The 19,991-nt window shown below is 60.2% G+C and overlaps 3 protein-coding genes across 3 annotated transcripts; 2 read left to right on the top strand and 1 right to left on the bottom strand.

Annotated features, from left to right (window-relative positions):
* Positions 1-6,955: 6,955 nt before the first annotated feature.
* Positions 6,956-11,075, top strand: LOC308049146 (E3 ubiquitin-protein ligase TRIM62; the record flags this gene model as incomplete). The annotated part of the gene is made up of 5 exons (XM_080358609.1): positions 6,956-7,363; positions 8,118-8,213; positions 8,666-8,922; positions 9,446-9,561; positions 10,386-11,075. The coding sequence occupies 5 exons, from the start codon at positions 6,956-6,958 to the stop codon at positions 10,934-10,936; spliced, it is 1,428 nt and encodes a 475-aa protein (XP_080214735.1). The 3' UTR covers positions 10,937-11,075.
* A 1,330-nt stretch (positions 11,076-12,405) lies between these two features.
* On the top strand, positions 12,406-13,651 carry SVBP (small vasohibin binding protein). Its single transcript, XM_080358996.1, has 3 exons — positions 12,406-12,445; positions 13,264-13,385; positions 13,465-13,651. The coding sequence occupies exons 2-3, from the start codon at positions 13,266-13,268 to the stop codon at positions 13,549-13,551; spliced, it is 207 nt and encodes a 68-aa protein (XP_080215122.1). The 5' UTR covers positions 12,406-12,445; positions 13,264-13,265; the 3' UTR covers positions 13,552-13,651.
* Positions 13,652-14,473: 822 nt separating this feature from the next.
* Positions 14,474-17,000, bottom strand: TMEM269 (transmembrane protein 269; the record flags this gene model as incomplete). Its single annotated transcript, XM_080358790.1, has 6 exons — positions 14,474-14,610; positions 14,686-14,886; positions 14,962-15,105; positions 15,187-15,284; positions 15,360-15,501; positions 16,976-17,000. 6 exons carry the CDS (start codon positions 16,998-17,000, stop codon positions 14,474-14,476), a joined length of 747 nt encoding a protein of 248 aa, XP_080214916.1.
* Between the last annotated feature and the right edge of the window lie 2,991 nt (positions 17,001-19,991).

The raw sequence follows: 19,991 nt of genomic DNA, 5'->3' as shown, positions 1-19,991 counted from the left end.
AATCTCACCAGAACTCCCCAGGTTCTCCTCAGATTCCAGTTCCCCTCAGCTCCCCGAGTCCCCTCAGATCTCCTCAGCGCCCCCCCCAAATCTCCTCAGACCCCATCAGATTCCCTCAGCCCCCCTGGGTCTCCTCAGTCCCCCTGGATTCCCTCAGCCTCCCCAGCACCCCCAGATCTCCCTCAGCCCACCTCAAGTTCTCCTCAGATCCTCGTTCCACTCAGCTCTCCAGGTCCCTCAAATCTCCTCACCCCCTTCAAATCTCCTCAGAACCCCCAAATCTCCTCAGGACCCCCCGAGTTCCCCCAGCGTTCCTGGGTCTCCTCAAAGCCAGGTTCCCCTCAGCTCCCCAGATCTCCTCAGCACTCCCAGATCTCCCTCAGCGCACCCCAAGTTCTCCCCAGGCCCCGGTTCCCCTCAGCTCCCCAGGTCTCCTCAGACCCCCAAATCTCATCAGAACCCCCCAGGTTCCCTCAGTGCTCCCGGGTCTCCTCAGACCCCCAAATCTCATCAGAACCCCCCAGGTTCCCTCAGTGCTCCCGGGTCTCCTCAGAACCCCCAAATCTCATCAGAACCCCCCAGGTTCCCTCAGTGCTCCCAGGTCTCCTCAGACCCCCAAATCTCATCAGAACCCCCCAGGTTCCCTCAGTGCTCCCGGGTCTCCTCAGAACCCCCAAATCTCATCAGAACCCCCCGGGTTCCCTCAGTGTTCCTGGGTTTCCTCGGTCCCCTGGATCCCCTCAGCCCCCCTCAGTCTCCTCAGCACTCCCAGATCTCCCTCAGCACACCCCAAATTCTCCTCAGACCCCAGTTCCCCTCAGCTCTCCCGGTCCCCTCAAACCTCCTCAGCCCCCTCAAATCTCCTCAGAACCCCCCAATCTTGTCAGAACCCCCCAGGTTCCCTTGGCGTTCCCAGGTCTCCTCAGTCTCCTCTCAGTCTCCTCAGCCCCGGGATCTTCTCAGGACTCCCAGATCTCCCTCAGCCCTGCCAAGTTCTCCTCAGATCCCAGGTTCTCTCAGCTCCCCAGGTCCCCTCAAATCTCCTCAGCCCCCCCAAATATTGTCAGAACCCTCAAATCTCCTCGGAACTCCCCATGTTCCTTCAGCCCCCACTGGTCTCCTCAGCCTCCTCAGCCTCCCCCAATCTCCTCAGCCCCCCAGGTCTCCTCAGCACCCCTGGATCTCCTCAGCCCCCCAGGTCTCCTCAGCACCCCATAACTCTCTTCAGCCCCTCAAACCTCCTCAGCACCCCCAGGTGTCCTCAGACCCTATTTCCCTGGGGGGTCCCCAACCCCTCTCAGGGTCTCCCCCCATCTCAGGTTCCCCCATCCCCTCTGCACACCCCCATGGTCCCCCCAGACCCCCCAGCTTTGGCAGCCCCTTGGGCCTCCCCATTTGTTTTATCCTCCCCACATCCCTTTCAGGGAGAATCCATTTAAAAAAATATATAATATATATTTACCATTTTTTCTCATAATTTTATCCATATGTTCCCCCATGCCCCAAATCAGCAGATATGGCCCATAAGGGAAGCAAAAGTGGGGGCAAAACCCACTCGCTTCTCCTTCTTCTTCCACAAGGTCCAGGGGATGATGCTGCTTCTGAGTTTCCAAACTAAAAATAATTTTTAAACTCCAAAATTGGGGATTTTTTGTTATGCTTTCTCAAAACACTGCATCATGGAGGGCGATGGAGAGGAGAGGGATGCCCTGGGTGGATGGAACTGTAATTAGCAAACCCAAACGATGCGCCTGAGTGGTGAGGAGCAGGGATGGGATGGGATGGGGTGGGGATGGATGGGATGGCATGGGATGGGGATGGATGGGATAGATGGGATGGGATGGATAGGATAGATGGGATGGGATGGATGGCATGGGATGGGATGGGATGGGGATGGATGGGATGGGATGGGATGGGGATGGATGGGATAGATGGGATGGGATGGATGGCATGAGGTGGGATGGGATGGGATTTGGGAAGGGATAGGATGGGGATGGGATGGGGTGGGATGGGGATTGGGTGAGCTTCCAGGGGACCTTCACCGAAGTGTGGGGTCCATCTGCACTTGCCCTGGGCCTCAAGACCCCAGGGAAAGTCCTGGTCAAGGTGATGGCACCGAGGAACAGGTCCTGTCACTTCCCCAGTGCCCTCTCAGGTCTGGCCGTGTCCCCTACTCACATCCCCACCACTTCTTTAGCACCACTGCTCTTGGACCTCCCCATTGCCCAACATTTCCCTGCCTTGGAAGGTCCCCAAATCCATTAATTATCCATGACTCAACCGAGAACCGGAGCCAGCAGCTCAAAAAACCCCTTTTCATCTGATTTTCAGCTGCTGACACCTAGCAGTTGTGCTCAGTGCTGGTGTTACCCCAAAACGGGACACAAGAGGGACCAGAACATCTCAGAGCTTCCCTGATGTCCCTTAACCACCGATATCCATCCTTGATGCCACCAAGTTCCCCCTCGCTGGGTTTACTTTCATGGTGCTTTCGCTTCCTCCCGCAGCGCCGGGGCTTTCGGCTGCTGGGATTTTTTTTTGTCATGGTTATGAAACCGGTGGCTTTAAACCTCTGCACCATTTTAGGTGATTCTTGACTTTTGCGGGGGTGTCTGACACCAAATCTGCGGTGGGAGGACACAGTATGGGTCACCCCTGAGCTTTGGGGTCCACCAAGGGTGGGTGAACATCTCCTGGGACCGTCCGTGTTGAGACTGGCTGAGATAAGCAACACTCAGGGCTTTTTTCTGACCCTATGTTGGGTGGATTTAATCTTGAGTGTGGGAAAGGGGCCCCTTTCCTGGGGAGGTGGTTGGTATGCAGAGATAAAAAAAAAAATAAATAAGAATAATAAAACCCTGCCCGTCTCCATCCCAGGTTGCAAAATGGAGGAAATAAGCTCTCACCTTCCGAAAAAAATACGGTTCCAAGGCTGGTTTTGCCCCCGGGATAGATCCGACCGCGATTAAAAGGAGAGGAAGGCGGGAGCGGAGGTAAATCGCAGCCGCAAATCAGCGCCGCAGGGTTTTCAGTGGAGCCGCTACACCTGCACACCACCCCAGGGACAACAGCCCTGTCCCATGGCGGTGTCACCGTCAAGCCGGATCTGTCCGGCACCACCGGCGCTTGGTAAAACCGCAGCGGATGCCTGGGTGGGGAAGGGGAGATGTTTGTGTGGGGCCACCTGGGGTGTCCCTGTGGGAAAACCTGGTCCACAAAGGGTGACATGGGGCTCCTCTCTGGTTCTTTCGGTGTCCCCAAAGCCTTTGTCCGTGTCTTGGGGACAGTGGGAAGGAATTCCTTCAGGAAATGCCTCTCCAAAACTCTTCCATCCCCCACTCGTGCTCCTTTCTTTCACACAAAATCCCTTGTTTTCCGTAAAAAGCTGGTGAAAGCACCCGCTGTCTGCACCAGAGGAGGTTTCCCCATGACAAGTGGCTGTGCTGGGCATCGGTGATGCTGGTGTTCCCGGTGCTGCTTGGGCCAGATGGGTGAAAATCCACATTCCCGGCTTCTCGGGGTCAACAAACCCATAAAACACGTTTTTCACCCCAGAATCACAGCCATCGGGAGTTGCCGAGGTCCTCGCCAACGCTGGAGCAAAGCCAGCGGAGATTTGGGGGTGTTGGGTCAGGGGGGAGAATTAAAAAAACAAGGGTGTGTGAGCTTCCCTTCTCCCTGTGAAAGGGCGGGCCATTTAGTTCTAATTAGGTAATGAGTTAATTAGGATTAATTAGTTAATGTTTGCAAAGCACTTAGGAGATGAAAAGCAGCAGCGTGGGGCGGCTTTGTGCATCTCTGCACTCTCCATGGATGGGTGCGGGGGGTTTGGCTAAAATCCCTGTGACACCCTCAGGAGGGGACTTCTTAAGCCAAGCCTAGCTAGGCCAGGCTTAAACCCAGCAAGAAGGTGGGCTGCCATAATAGGAGGTTTGGAATGGCGAGGTGCACTCCCAGCGCTCCACCGTGGCAAAAAGCCGTGCCGGGATGGCGGCGCACACGCCGCGAGCCAAGCGAGCACGTCCTGGCGTGCCCGTGGTGCTGGCAGCGCCGGTTTCTCCGGCGGTGGGGGGAAAATTCCAGCACCGTGGCTCAGGGGCCTCCCTCCCCGGCAGCGTCCCGCGGGCACGGCCGGCACACGCGGCACACGTGGGAAGCAGCCGGGTTTTCCCTGCCCGACGGGCGCATCGCCGGATCAGCCAAAACCCTCGCCCCGTCTTGGCGTTCTTCGGCACGCCGGAGCTGAAAAATGGCTGCGTACCCCCAAAAAATTGAGAATCAAGGCAAAGCGGAGCCCCCCCCAGCTCGCACTGGGGTTACTGGGAGGTAATGAAGCCAATTTACTAATTAACTGGGATTAATTTCCCTGTTTGCCCAAACACACGGTTTCCCTTCGTGGGCAATCCCAGCTGCCCGCCACGCGGTCCAGCGGGATGATGTTCCCCGTAGCCCAAATTTCCCAGGCATTTTGGGATATAAATTAAATAATAAACCATTAACAAGCCATTTTGGGACCCTCCAGGCCTGAATCTGAGCCGGGCTGGATTTGGGGTGAAAAATGGTGTTTTTTTTCCTTTCCTCTGGTAGAACCGGCCCCGTTCCCGGCTCTTTGATGAGATAATTTCAGCCACTCCTCGGTCCCTGGTGGGTCCCAGCGGGGAGACAAGACCTGAATTCCTAATGCAGAAAAACAAGCAGAAACTAAAAAAACACAAACCCATGTGGGTTTATGTTTATATATCTATTTTTTTGGCTTTTTCCAAGCTTTTTGGGCCTGGCAGGAAGAGGAACCAAGCGGGTGGTTATTCCCCAAAAGAAGGGGAAGGGATTTGGGGAGCACCCAGTGGGGGTGGTGGAAAGGGGGGCACTGGCAGTTGGAGCCGGGCGGTTTGGGGTGAAAACCGAGGAGTTTGTTCCCTTTGGCTCCCGGCCAGGCATTCACGTCGCCTCCAAAATATGCAGCTTGACCCCCCCCTGGGGAATTGTGTCCCCCCCCGGCTCCGCCTCCATCGTCCCCATCCAGCCACTGCCCGCTGTCCCCATCCTGTCCCAGGGTTGGGGGGACCCATCCTTGTGTTTGTTTGGCCCTTGAGGGGGGACCGGATGGGTCCCCAGGGCTCCCCAGGGACTTTTGGGGGGCGGAAAAGTGTTGCCGTGGGGCAACCGGTGCTGCCAAAGGTCCCCATAGGACCCCATATGTCCCACAGGTCCCAAAGGTCCCCATAGGTCCCACCGTGGCCAAGCGTCACGGTGACACAGGAGGGGACAGTGGGAGCTCGTCACCCAGAACTCCTCTCAACGTGATTTTTGGCCAACTTGGTAAAATTTGGGGAAACCTGGGTGTTTTCTCAGCGATACCTGTGCCAGTGTCCCCTGTCCCTTGTCCCCACGGGTCCCCTGCTGCTCTGGGTGGGGGTGGGATGGGGGTGACACTGGTGGGCACAGAAGGCTGGGGGGTGGACAGAGGGACAGACAGAGAGACAAAGGGGTGGGTGGAGGAGTGGCAGGACAGACAGATGGAGGGACGGGTGGGACAGAGGGACAGAAGGACAGATGGACAAATGGATGGAATAAGGGACAGACGGGGACATGGCTGGATGGGGCCTGAGGGACGAATGGATGGACAGAAGAACGGACCCAGGGCAGGCTGGGTGAGTGAGTGGCAGCTGGTGGGACAGACAGATGAACAGGACACGGGTGGAGATGCCGCGGGAGGGGGGGCTGCGGAGTTGAGGGTCGGTCACGTCGCGGCCCCTTTAAGCGCCCCCCAAAATGTCGCCGCGGCCCCTTTAAGCCCTCCCCCCCTAAACGTCGGCGCGGCCCCTTTAAGCTTCCCCCCCCCCGCGGGCGGGCGGTGGTACGCGCCGGTGGGCCGCGCCGCGCGGGGGACAATGGGGAGGGGGCGGTACCACTGTGGCTGCGGGGGGGCGGGCAGGAAGTGCCGCGCGGCCCCGCCCCCTCCTGCTCCGCCACCCCCCGCCCGTCGCGGCGGGGCGCGCTGTGAGGCGGAGGGATCGCTCCCCCCTCCCCGGGCACCGGGAACCGGCACCGCTGCGGCTGGGTGAGGGCAGCGGGCACCGGCGGCCGGGACAGGCGGGGCCCGGTCTCGAACCTGGGTCTTGGCGGGGCGCGGAGCGGGGAGCGGTCTCGAACCCGGGTCCCATCGGAGCGGCCTCCCGGCAGCTTCATCCCTGGACCCTCCGATTGCAGCCCCATTGCATCCGTCCCCCACGGGTCCCCGCGTATCAGCCTCACCCCCCGTCCCCCCATTGTATCCAATCCCCTCACTTCTCCCATTACAGCCCCCCTAGTCCTCTCATTACATCCAGACCCCCCAATTCCCCGCCATTTCACCTCCACAGTGCATCCAGACCCGCCAATCCCTCCCCATTACAACCCCCTCCGTCCCCCCATTACATCCAGACCCTCCAGTTTCCCACCATTGAACCCCCCCCATTGCAGCCTGACCCTTCAATTCCCCCCATTGCAACACCCCTGTCCCCCCATTGCATCCAGACCCCATAATCCCTCCCCCATCACAATCTCCCCAGTCCCCCCATTGCATCCAGAACCCCCAATTCCCCACCATTGCACTCTCCCATTGCAGCCTGACCCTTCAATTTCCCCCATTGCAACTCCCCTGTCCCCCATTGCATACAGACCCCATAGTCCCTCCCCTATCACAATCCCCCCAGTCTCACCGTTGCATCCAGACTCCCCAATTCCCTACTATTGCACCTCTCATTGCGGCCTAACCCCCCCAATCCCCTCCCCATTTCTCCCCCCCCATTGCAGCCTGACCCTCCAATTCTCCTCATTACAACTCCCCCAGTTGCATCCAGATCCCCAATTCCCCCCACTCCAGCCCCATCATTAGCACCCAGGCCCCCCATTCCCTCACCCCAGGACCCCGCTTTACCATCTCCCCCCCTCCAGACCCCCCCAGCCCCGTGCCATGGCCTGCAGCCTGAAGGACGAGCTGCTCTGCTCCATCTGCCTGAGCATCTACCAGGACCCGGTGAGCTTCGGCTGCGAGCATTACTTCTGCCGCCGCTGCATCACCGAGCACTGGGTGCGCCAGGAGCCCCAGGGCACCCGCGACTGCCCCGAGTGTCGCCGAACCTTCACCGAGCCCACCCTGGCCCCCAGCCTCAAACTGGCCAACATTGTGGAGCGGTACAGCGCCTTCCCCCTGGACGCCATCCTGGGCGCCCAGCGCAGCCCCTTCCCCTGCAAAGACCACGAGAAAGTCAAGCTGTTCTGCCTCACCGACCGCGCCGTCGTCTGCTTCTTCTGCGACGAGCCCGCCATGCACGAGCAGCACCAGGTCACCAACGTGGATGATGCCTTCGAGGAGCTGCAGGTGTGTGCTCCCCTCCATCCATCCCTCTATTCTTCCATCCCTTTTTCCATCCATCCCTTCCATCCCTCCATCCATCCCTCCATCTTCCATCCATCCATCCCTCCATCTTCCATACGTCCGTCCATCCATCCGTCCATCCATCCCTCCCTGTGGCCCTCCATCCATCCCTTCATCCTTCCATCCCTTCATCCTTCCATCCCTCCATCCTTCCATCCCTCCATCCTTCCATCCCTCCATATATGCTTCCATTCCTCCATCCATCCGTCCATCCCTCCATCCGTCCATCCCTCCATCCTTCCATCCCTCCATCTATGCTTCCATTCCTCCATCCATCCGTCCATCCCTCCATCCGTCCATCCCTCCATCCTTCCATCCCTCCATCTATGCTTCCATTCCTCCATCCATCCTTCCATCCCTCCATCCGTCCATCCCTCCATCCATCCTTTCCTTCCCTCCATCCCTCCCTGTCCCTGGAGCATCATCCCTACCCTGAGCTGCTCCTCTGAGCTCCTCCGTCCCCTCTCGGTGCCAGCTCCTGTCCGTCTGTCCATGTACCTTTCCTGGTCCTGTCAGGGTCAGCTCTGTGGCTTCTTCCCATCTGTCTGTCTGTCGATCCGCACGCTGACCATGCCCCTGCCACCCTCTGCACCCCATTTCCCAGGACCCCACACCCCACGAGCCGGGTCTATCAGGACAGCCACCTGCTGGGATCCCTTTTTTCCCCAAATCCCCTATTTTCTGTCTTTCTTTCCAGCGGGAGCTGAGGGAGCAGCTCCAGGGGCTGCAGGAGAGCGAGCGCGGCCACACTGAAGCCCTGCAGCTCCTCAAACGGCAGCTGGCTGAGACCAAGGTACAAGCGTCCCCCAAAACCCCCTGTCCTGCACCCTCACTCACCTGATTTTGGGACCTTCAAAGACCCCAAACCCCACAGTTTTGTGGTTCTGCCCCATTTTCTCCTTCCTTGATACCCTGAAAACCACTAGCAGGTTGATGAATCTCCCTGTCACGCTGCCTTTTATTCCTTTTGGGGCTGCTTTTATTTATCTTTTTAGTTAATTTTTATTTTATATTTATCTCCTTGTTCTTGCTCAGGGGTTCAACTTTCAGCAAGGTTCCATTTTCTCTCCACCCCAACAGCAATGGGATTCTTTTAGCTTTTCTGTAGGGATATTGGGTCAAATATCCGTGCTTGGAGTGTTCGGAGTAATTTTAGTTAGTGGGGTTTATTGGGGAAATTACGGATTTGTGGAATGGTTGGGGTAGGATTGGGGGAATCTTAACAACCACCTGCACCCCAAAAAGTCCTCAGCCAAGAGCCTGCGGGTGACCATCGGGGAGGCTTTCGAGCGGCTGCACCGGCTGCTGCGGGAGCGGCAGAAGGCGATGCTGGAGGAGCTGGAGGCCGACACGGCGCGGACGCTGACGGACATCGAGCAGAAGATCCAGCGCTACAGCCAGCAGCTGCGCAAGGTGCAGGAGGGCAGCCAGATCCTGCAGGAACGCCTGGCCGAGGCCGACAAACACATCTTCTTGGCCGGCGTGGCGTCTCTTTCCGAGAGGTGGGTGACAACGAGGGGACAGCGGGGTCAGTTTTGGGCAAGAAAGGCCTTGAGGTGCTGGAGCGAGTGGAGAGAAGGGAACGGAGCTGGTGAGGCGCTGGAGCACAAGTGTGATGGAGCGGCTGAGGGACCTGGGGGGTTCAGCTGGAGAACAGGAGCTGAGGGGAGACCTTCTGATCTCTGAACTGCCTGAAAGAAGCTTGGAGCCAGGGGGGTCGGGCTCTGCTCCCCAGGAACAAGCGCCAGGAGCAGAGGAAACGGCCTCAAGTTGCGCCAGGGGAGGTTGAGGTTGGATGTGGGAACAATTTCTTCCCCAAAGGGCTGTGGGGCATTGGAACAGGCTGCCCAGGGCAGTGCTGGAGTCACCATCCCTGGAGGGCTGGACAGATGGACATGAGGTTCTCAGGGACAGGGATTGGGGTAACAGTTGGGCTTGATCTTGAGGGTCTCTCCCAAACAAAATAATTCTATGACACCGGGGTCCCCCGTATTGTCCCCTCCTTCTCCATCATCTCCTTCACAGGCTGAAGGGGAAGATCCACGAGACCAACCTGACCTACGAGGATTTCCCCACCTCCAAGTACATGGGGCCACTGCAGTTCACCATCTGGAAATCCCTGTTCCAGGACATCCACCCTGGTGAGGGTGCGGGGATGGGGGGTTCCTGGGGAGGGATGGGATGGGGACAGCACCAGGGAGAGCTGGGGACATGCTGGCGAGGGATAGGGACAGGGATATCACTGGTGAGTGATGCAGAGGCACTGGTGAGGGATGGGGACGTCACCGGTGAAAGATGGGGACAGGGATGTCCCCAGGAAGAGACGAGGATGCACCAGCAAGGGATGGGGACAGGGACAGCACCAGTGAGGGACAGGGACATTGAGGTGGGGGATTGGAATACACCAGCAAGGGACAGGGGTGGGGACATCAGAGTTGAGGGACAAGGATGCACTGGCAAAGGTGGGGACAGGGACACCACTGGTGAGGGATGGGGACGTGCCAGTGAGGGATGAGGACACACCGTCAAGAGATGGGGACAGGGACATCGCTTCTGAGGGGCTGGGACACACCAGCAAGGAATGGGGGACACCCTGGAGAGGGATGGGAACAGGGACAGCCTCAGTGAGACATGGGGACACAAACATCACTGGTGAGGGATGGGGACAGGGACATTACTGTTAGAGGGATGGGGACATGCTAGCTCACACTGGTGAAGGACAGGGATGCACCGGCCAGAGATGGAGACAAGAACATCACCGGTGAAGGGTGGGGACACACCAGTGACCTCGGCACCGCGGTGCTTTGCAAACTGGTGGGGCAGAGCCACCTGCACCAGGTCTGGGGACCTGCATTGACACTCGTCTCCCCTTGTCCCCGTGTCCCCCTGTGTCCCTTCTTGTCCTCGTGTCCCCCTGTGTCCCTTCTTGTCCTCATGTCCCCCTGTGTCCCCGCTCCCTCCCCAGTGCCAGCAGCCCTGACGCTGGACCCCGGCACTGCCCACCACCGCCTGATCCTCTCCGACGACTGCACCATCGTGGCGTACGGCAACCTGCACCCCCAGCCGCTGCAGGACTCCCCCAAACGCTTCGACGTGGAGGTGTCGGTGCTGGGGGCGCAGGCGTTCGGCGGGGGGGTGCACTACTGGGAGGTGGTGGTTTCCGAGAAGACCCAGTGGATGATCGGTTTGGCCCACGAAGCCGTCACCCGCAAGGGCAGCATCCAAATCCAGCCCAGCCGGGGCTTCTACTGCATCGTCATGCACGACGGCAACCAGTACAGCGCCTGCACCGAGCCCTGGACGCGGCTCAATGTCAAGGGCAAGCTGGAGAAGGTGGGGGTGTTCCTGGACTACGACAAGGGGCTCCTCATCTTCTACAACGCCGACGACATGTCCTGGCTCTACACCTTCCGCGAGCGCTTCCCCGGCAAGCTCTGCTCCTACTTCAGCCCCGGGCAGAGCCACGCCAACGGCAAGAACGTGCAGCCGCTGCGCATCAACACCGTGCGCATCTGACGGGGCTTCGGCGCGGCGCCCCCTCCCCACCGGTGTTTTGGGGGAGGTTTGGGCTGATCCTGCCGCAGGAACTGGCCCCGGTGTGGGGCAGGATGCGGCCGTTGTGGCCTCACCGTCGCTGGGCTGTGCTTCCAGGGGGGCTTGGGGGGCCGGGCTGCTGCAATAAAAGATTTGGAGAGAAGGGGCCGGGTGGTGAGAGCCCCGGGGGCTGCGCCGGGACGGGCCGTGCAGCTCCATGTTGTGCATACTGCACCCTTTTGTGCCATACATGCTGTATGGCACCATGCTGTGCCACACCATGCGTCCTGCACCATTGTGTGCCATATGTACCGCACTGTGCTGTGCCAGACATACTGCACCATACCATATGGCACTGTGGTGTGCCATGACGTACATACTGCACCCTCATGAGCCATACGTGCTGTGCCATGCCATATGGCACCGTGGTGTGCCACACTATCCGTCCTGCACCGTTGTGTACCGCACTGTGCTGTATGGCGCTGTGCTGTGCCACACCATGCATACTGTGCCGTGCCATACGTGCTGTGCCACACTATATGCACTGCACCATGCCATACGTGCTGCACCGTGCCATGCTGCCCCATGATGTGCCACACCATGTGTTCTGCACTGTGCTGTGCCATATGTGCTGTGCCATACATACAGCACCGTGCTGAGCTGCACCATATATGCAGCACTATGCTGTTGTGCACCATGCTATACCATGCCATACATACTGCCCCATGCTATGGTGCAATGTGGTGCGTCACACCATATGTACTGCACCATGCTGTGGTGCACTGCGCCGTGCCATACTGCACCATGCTGTGCCATACCATGCCATTCCATGCCATACTGCACTGTGCTGTGCCGTACTGCGCCGTGCTGTACACATCGCACGTGCTGCGTGGTGCCGCGGTGCCCGGTGCCGCAGTGCACCGTGCCAATCCGTGCTGCGCCGTGGTGTCACAGCCATGGGGACGCCGGGGTGACAGGGAATGGTCCATATAGAGGGTACTGCCGACGTATAGGAGCAGCTCCCATATAGGGAATACTGCCTGTGGGGAGGGGCTGGGATGAGGGGGTATATGTGTATAGGGGGGATGCGACATGGAGAGCAGGGCTCTGCTATAGTGTCCTGCGCATGTACCAGGCTGTATAGGGGCTGTGCTGTTAATATATAGAGGGTATGATCTATAGGGGGTGTGATATACAGGGGTGGGCTATACCGGGCGTGCCACATATAGGAGGTGTGATGGTGCGGGGGGAAGCTGCCGGTAATTGGGGGCACTGAGGACAAATGGGGGCACCGGGATCACAATGGGAGCGCGGGGGGCGCCGCGGTTCCCCCCCCGCCCGCCAGGGGGCGCCGTTCCGCGCCCGTCGCCCTCTCCCTGGCCTAGCGCGGGCGCGCCTTCCCGCGCATGCGTAATGCCGGCGGTGAGGGCGCGGCCGCGCGCCCAGGGGGCGGGGCTCCGCCGCCATCTTGCCCGGAGCGCGGCCCCGCCGGTACCGGAGAGCGGGGGGACAGTGGGGGCCGGGGGGCGGGACGGGGGTGTCGTGGGGCTGGGGGCCCTGGCGGCCCGGGGGCCCGGTGACGGGGGGGGCTTGGGGAGAGATGGGGCAGCTGGGGGGGCTGAGGAATATGGAGGGGTTGTGGGGAGGAGCCTGTGGGGCCCGGGGTGTCTGTGGGTCTGGGGGGCACCTGTGGGGCTCAGAGGGGATGTGTGGGGGGCACTTTTGGGGCTTGGGTTGTCCATCGGTTGGGTGGGGGTGCTGTGGGGCTCAGAGGAGGGTGTGTGGGGAATCTATGGGGCTCAGGGGCCCTGTGGGGTGTGGGGGGGGCACTGGTGGGGTTCAGGGTGTCCGTGGGTTGTGTGTGGGGGAGTGTAGGTCTGGGGGGGACCTAGGAGGCGGTGAGGGGCTCCTGTGGGGCTCGGGGGGGCGTGGGGGGTGTCTGTGGGGCTCAGGGTCACTGTGGGGTGTGTGGGGCACCTGTGGGGCTTAAGAGGTGTGTGGGGGGCACTTTTGGGCCTCGGGGTGTCCGTGGGTTGGGGGAGGCTGTGGGGCTCGAGGGGTGTGGGGGGGATCTATGGGGCTTAGTGTCTGTGTGGGGTGTGGGGGGCACTTTTGGGATTCAGGGTGTCTGGGGCGTCCCCTGTGGGTCCCTGGTTGGGCTGTGGGGGTGTCAGGGTCTGGGGGGGGCAGTGCGGCAGGGGCAGAGCCGCAGCCCACGGGGAGCCCCGGGGGGGCTGTGCATGGGGCGATGGGGCTGATGTTAGAGATTTGGCGGGGGGGACCGCAGGGTGACCCCCCCACCCCCCCAGCCATGGAGCCCAGCGGGGGGGCGCGCAGGGAGCGGCCGAAGCCGCGGGAGCCGGCGGCGCGGCTGGAGAAAGCCAAGCAGAGATCGGCCCAGCAGGAGCTGAAGCAGCGGCAGCGGGCGGAGGTGAGGAGGGGGCGACACGCGGACCCCTGCGCCCAATCCTGCCGCCCCCATCACCTTTATTCCCCCCCCCCACTTCCAGATTTACGCCCTGAACCGCGTGATGACGGAGCTGGAGCAGCAGCAGTTCGACTCCTTCTGCAAGCAGATGCAGGCGTCCGGCGAGTGAGGATCGTGATACCCCCCCCGCCTTTGCGCGCCCGCTTTTCTAACCCCTTTTGTTATTTATTTACCAAATAACCGCTCTTTTTGTCGTTGTTTTTTCTAAAATAAAAGCTGTGGTGGTTCCATGTCTCTCGTGGTCCCTCGGCGGGGCCGGGTGCCAGAGCAGCTGCGGCCGTTGGGCGCCAGCGTGACCGGCGCGACCTCGGCCCCTGCTTTGGTCCCTGGAGGGGGGGAAGGGTCCTGCCCCCCCTGCCGCCGCGATTCGGGGTCCACGTCCAGCTCTCGCAGCTGCTCGGCACCGCGGGGGCTTCCCCAGGGACCCCCCGGGTGTTTCTCTCGGGTTGACCTTCATTTCCTTCCTCCACCCACACGCCCTTCGCTTTCCAGCCGCCGCTTTTCCAGAGAGTTCGGATCGGCGGTGTCAAACCCGCGTGTTCCCCCCCGGCTCCCTCCTGCACCCCGTGAACAAACACCGGTGGGCGGGGGGGGGGATAAAACACATCAGAGAGAGGATTTCCTTATGGTGACACTTAAAATAATAAATGATCAAAACACTCCTGGCGAATCAGGTTTCAAAAAGACCCTCTGGAGGTTTGATCGGTGGATTCCCCCCTGACAATCAAGGAAGGTCTTTGATTTTGGGGGTGTGAACCTTCCCCCTTGTGGTAAATTCCTGATATACGGTGGGAGCAAACCTGAAATTTCGCCTTCCCGATGTGGGGAGGAGTTTTGGGGTCCCTGCCACGGGGGGTTCGCTCACCCCCCATAAGGGCGGGGTGGCTGTTTTGGGACCTCACCCTGAGCGGAGCTTTTCCTGCTGCTTAATTATTTCCCTTTTGCTTTTCTCTACGGGCTCCTCGATCTGGGGAGCGGGGACCCCGAGGAGATGGCGCTGGAGAGCGAGGAGGAGGAGGAAGACGAAGGCTTTATTGGGCGTTAGGTGACGGCGAGGAGGGGGGTTTGCAGCTCCAGACGGCGAAGGGGAAGACGATGTAGGACGTCGACCACGCGACGCAGTAAACCGAAGCCACCGCCGCCGGCGAGAAGAGCACGGTCACCACCCCTGCGCCGGGAAAGCACCGTCAGGATCCTCCCCTTCCCCCTCGGCGCTTTAATTACCTCGTTTTAATTATCCTACCTCCGGCGTAAACCACTTTTTTCCAGAGCTGCGACTCCAGCACCTTGTCGTGGGGGTAGAAGCCGCGGTCCAGCATGAAGACGCCCATGATGGCGGCGGTGACGCGCAGCGTGGTGACGTCCCCCCCCGTCAGCAGGAAGGTCCCCGCCAGCAGCGAGGACGCGTAGGGACAGGGCAGCCCGCGGTAGGTGAAGGGGAGCCCTGAGGGGAGCCGGGCGTTGAGCTGCGGTGGGGGGATCACGCCAAAAACCCCCCGCTGCGAGCTGCCGGACTTACCGCTGGAGAAGAAGCAGAGGCGCGCGAACACGGCCAGCACGTAGGCGACGGCCAGCAGCCCGTCCAGGACGCCGCGCGGCTGCAGCAGCAGCGCGGTGGCCAAGCCGAAAGTGGTAAAATCGGCAAAATCGTCCAGTTTCGCACCTGCGGGCAGCAAACGGGCGGCTCAGGGGGGTTTTGGGACACCCCACGGGGGTGGGTTTGGGGGCGGCGCGACCCACTCACCCAGTGCCGAGCAGGCGTCGAGCTGCCGGGCCACGGCTCCGTCGGCCAGATCCAGCAGGAACCCCACCAGCAGCAACCAGCACGAGTACTGGTATTGCCTGGGGGGGGCAGAACCGGCGTGAAACCCCCTTTCCAACCCCGCCGCGCGCCCCCGCCTTGTAACGCGCCCCCACCTGTTGAGGCTGCAGAGGACGGAGGACAAACCGGCTACCAGGTTGGCCACCGAGAGCCCGTTGGCCGCATTCTTCCGGATGAACTCCAGCGCCCGGCCCCGGCCCGCGCTCAGGAACAGCTTCTGCGGGGGCTGGAAAACACCTGCAAAGCGCCGCGGCCGCCGGTGAAACGGCCGAACCGCCTTTTCGCCAACGCGGGGGGGATCCTTTAAACCCCCCCGAGGTCGCGGGTCGGCGCTTTGCTCCCCCCTCCAGCGCTGGGAAGGGGCTGGAGGAGTTGTATTTTAGGCTATTATAGGTTATTCTCGGGGGTGCTGGCGCCTGCGGGAGCCTCGCCGGCCGTTCCCCACCTCAAACCAAAGCCCCAAAAGCTTTTTGAAGCGAGCGGTGGGTTTTGTTTTCCATTTTATTTTAACAGATTTTTCTTTTCGCAAGCCCTGCCTCTTATCTACCCACTGGACGTGCAAGTAAAACCGAACAAATTAATACAAACTGCCGACATGAACAAAACAAACCGCGAAACAAATCCAAACCCAAGCTTAAGACTAAAAGCCAACCCCGCTTTGAAGCTTGATGCGTCTTATATACCTATAGGGCTAAGCTTTAGAGACAGAGTTTAAGGGTCATGTCCTACTAGTGGGCTTTGCACCCTGCCTGTGCCGCGGTCCCAAAGCTGGGGAGATCCTTCATCTGCAAGAAAACAGCACGTCAGAGCAACACAAGAGCCGCCCCCCCGCGCCCCCCCCAGCCCCTGCCAAAAACACCTCCCGCCGCGCATAGAAACACCTGCGACTGCGAGGGATGGAGCTCGAGCGCTGCGTTTCGGGGTTACGGGGGATACGGGGGACATGGGGACGTGAGCGGCGGCACTGGGACCTTTGGCCACCGCGCCCCACGCCGCCGGCACGGGCTGGGGATGGAAAATCCCTCCCGACCTGCCGGGGCGGTTGTTGCGCCGCGTCGGATTTTCCGGGATCTTTTTGGTGGTTTTTATTTTGGGGAAGGGGTTAAACCATCACCCGGCGCCGTCCCCCTCGCTCCTTTGAGTGATCTGGTGAGTTTTGAGGGTGAAAAGGGCAAAAATAGCCATTTTGGGGCTCGCTGTCACCATCCCCGGCGCTGAGCGGGATCGGGGCCCCCCCGGGGGGGGTCACCGGTGCTGCGGCTGCACCGGCAGCGTCACGATCCCCCCGTACGTGCCCGTTCTTGGCGTTTCTAAGCCCAAAAAGAAAGGGCAGGAGGGACTTTCTCAACCCTGCGCCACAACTTTTTATTACTGTTTTTTGGGGAAAAAAAAGGTGGTTTTGGCTCTTCCCAAGTGATCTCGGGGGGATTGTGTGTCCTGAGGGGGGGTCTCACCCCCCAGGGCCGAGGAGAAAAGGGGGTTGAGCTGGAAGAGGCGCAGAATCAACCTGATTTTTTGGGGCCGCTTCGTTCTTTTCACACTTTTCCGCCCCAATTCACGGTGCCGAGCGAGCGGCGCTCGGCCAACGACCCCGATTTTTCCGCCAAACCCCCCAAAACGGCGATTTTTGGAGGCTGGGGTGGGGGGGGTGGGGTGAGGAGGGAGGAGATGCCTCGTGAAGGGGCATCGGGGGCATCGAGGTGGCACTTACCGACCGGCGGGGACACCATCCACATGGCTGCGGCGGGGAAACTGAGGCAGGGGCGGCTCGGCGAGGGGAAACTGAGGCAGGGAGAGGTCGGCGAAGGGGAAACTGAGGCAGGGAGGGCTCGGACGCTCGCCCGGCACGGCCGCGACGCCGCGTTATATAAGGAAAAGCTTCGCGGCTGAGTCACCCGCGGGGGTGGGTCCGGCCAGAGGACACGGGGGTTTCGGAGGCGCCTGGCACCACCGGCGAGGGAGGAGCTGCCGGGGGGGCCGGGGGCCGTGCCAGGCCTGGGGACGCTGTGCCAGGCTTGGGGACACTGTGCCAGGCTTGGGGACACTGTGCCAGGTCACAGCACCGATGCCAGGCTTGCAGCAGCCGTGCCAGGTGTGGGCCACCCGTGCCAGGCTCACAGCACCCACTGCACACTCACAGCACCCACGGCATGCTTGCAGCACCCACTGCAGGCTCACAGCACCCATTGCACACTCACAGCACCCACGGCATGCTTGCAGCACCCACTGCAGGCTCACAGCACCCATTGCACACTCACAGCTGCCATTGCACACTCACAGCACCCATTGCACACTCACAGCTGCCATTGCACACTCACAGCTGCCATTGCACACTCACAGCACCCACTGCACTCTCACAGCACCCATTGCACACTCACAGCTGCCATTGCACACTCACAGCACCCACGGCATGCTTGCAGCACCCACTGCACACTCACAGCTGCCATTGCACACTCACAGCACCCACGGCATGCTTGCAGCACCCACTGCACACTCACAGCTGCCATTGCACACTCACAGCACCCATTGCATGCTCACAGCACCCATTGCACACTCACAGCACTCATTGCACACTCACAGCACTCATTGCACACTCACAGCTGCCATTGCACACTCACAGCACCCACGGCATGCTTGCAGCACCCACTGCACACTCACAGCACCCATTGCATGCTCACAGCACCCATTGCACGCTCACAGCACCCATTGCACGCTCACAGCACCCATTGCACATTCACAACACTCATTGCACACTCAGAGCACTCATTGCACACTCACAGCTGCCATTGCACACTCACAGCACCCATTGCACATTCACAGCTGCCATTGCACACTCACAGCACCCATTGCATGCTCACGTCACCCATTTCACGCTCACATCACCCATTGCACGCTTACAGCACCCATTGCACGCTTACAGCACCCATTGCACACTCAGAGCACCCATTGCACGCTCACAGCACCCACAGCACACTCACAGCACTCATTGCACACTCACAGCACCCACAGCACGCTCACGTCACCCATTTCACGCTCACAGCACCCATTGCACGCTTACAGCACCCATTGCACACTCAGAGCACCCATTGCACGCTCACAGCACCCATTGCATGCTCACAGCTCCCATTGCACATTCACAGCTGCCATTTCACGCTCACAGCACCCACATCACACTCACAGCCCTCATTGCACGCTCACAGCACCCATTGCACGCTCACAGCTCCCATTGCACACTCACAGCACCCATTGCACGCTCACAGCACCCATTGCACACTCACAGCTCCCATTGCACACTCACAGCACCCATTGCATGCTCACAGCACCCGTGCCAGCCTCGCACCACCCATCCTTGGCTCGTACCACCCGTATCGGGCTTGTAGTAACTGCACTGTGCTCACAGCACCCATACCGTGCTTGCAGCACCCACGCCAGCCTTGTGCCACCCACGTCAGTCTCACAGCACCCGTGCCAGGCTTTGCAGCACCCCCGCTGTGTTTTGTCGCACCTATTCCACTCTCACGGCACCCACAGAATGTTCGCGGCACCCATGCCAGGCTCACAGCACCTGTACTGTGCTCGTAGCACCTGTAGTAGGGTCACAGCACCCACACCATGCTTGTGGCACCCGTGCCAACCTCACAGCACCCATACCATGCCCATAGAACCCATACCATGCTCACAGCACCCATACCATGCTCACAGCACCCATACCAGGCTCATAGCACCCATACCATGCTCACAGCACCCATACCATGCCCATAGAACCCATACCATGCTCACAGCACCCATACCATGCTCACAGCACCCATACCAGGCTCATAGCACCCATACCATGCTCACAGCACCCATACCATGCCCATAGAACCCATACCATGCTCACAGCACCCATACCATGCTCACAGCACCCATACCAGGCTCATAGCACCCATACCATGCTCACAGCACCCATACCATGCCCATAGAAACCATACCATGCTCACAGCACCCATACCAGGCTCATAGCACCCATACCATGCCCATAGCACCCATACCATGCTCACAGCACCCATACCATGCCCATAGCACCCATACCATGCTCACAGCACCCATACCAGGCTCATAGCACCCATACCATGCTCACAGCACCCATACCATGCCCATAGAACCCATATCATGCTCACAGCACCCATACCATGCCCATAGCACCCATACCATGCTCACAGCACCCATACCATGCCCATAGCACCCATACCATGCTCACAGCACACATGGCAGGTCACAGCACCTATACCAGTAGCCATATCATGCCCATAGCATCCAAACCATTGCTCACAGCACCCATACTGTGTTTGTAGCACCCATACCATACCCGTAGCACCCACACCATGCCCGTAGCACCCATACCATACTCACAGCACCTATACCATGCCTGCAGTACCCATACTATGCTCACAGCACCTATACCAGCTCACAGCACCCATACCACACTCAAGGCACCCCTGCCAGCCCCAGCACCCTGGCACCGTCATGTCCCCTCGCTGGTCACCCCTGGGCACAGCACCACGGCACCCAACGGACATCTCGGCCTTGGCGCCGCTGTCACGTCCCCATGGGGGTCACAGCCGGTGCCCCCCACTCTGTGCCAATAAAGTGCTGGCTCAGCGGGTGTCCCTGGGCTGGGTCTCCCCCTCTGGGTCCCCCAGCGGGCGGCACCCACTTGTTGGAGGGTGTCACGAGTTGGGGTGGCC

The sequence above is a fragment of the Nesoenas mayeri genome, assembly GCF_963082525.1.
Source record: "Nesoenas mayeri genome assembly, chromosome: 24".
Classification (NCBI taxonomy): Eukaryota; Metazoa; Chordata; class Aves; order Columbiformes; family Columbidae; genus Nesoenas; species Nesoenas mayeri.
This window is presented reverse-complemented; position numbering and strand designations above follow the sequence as displayed.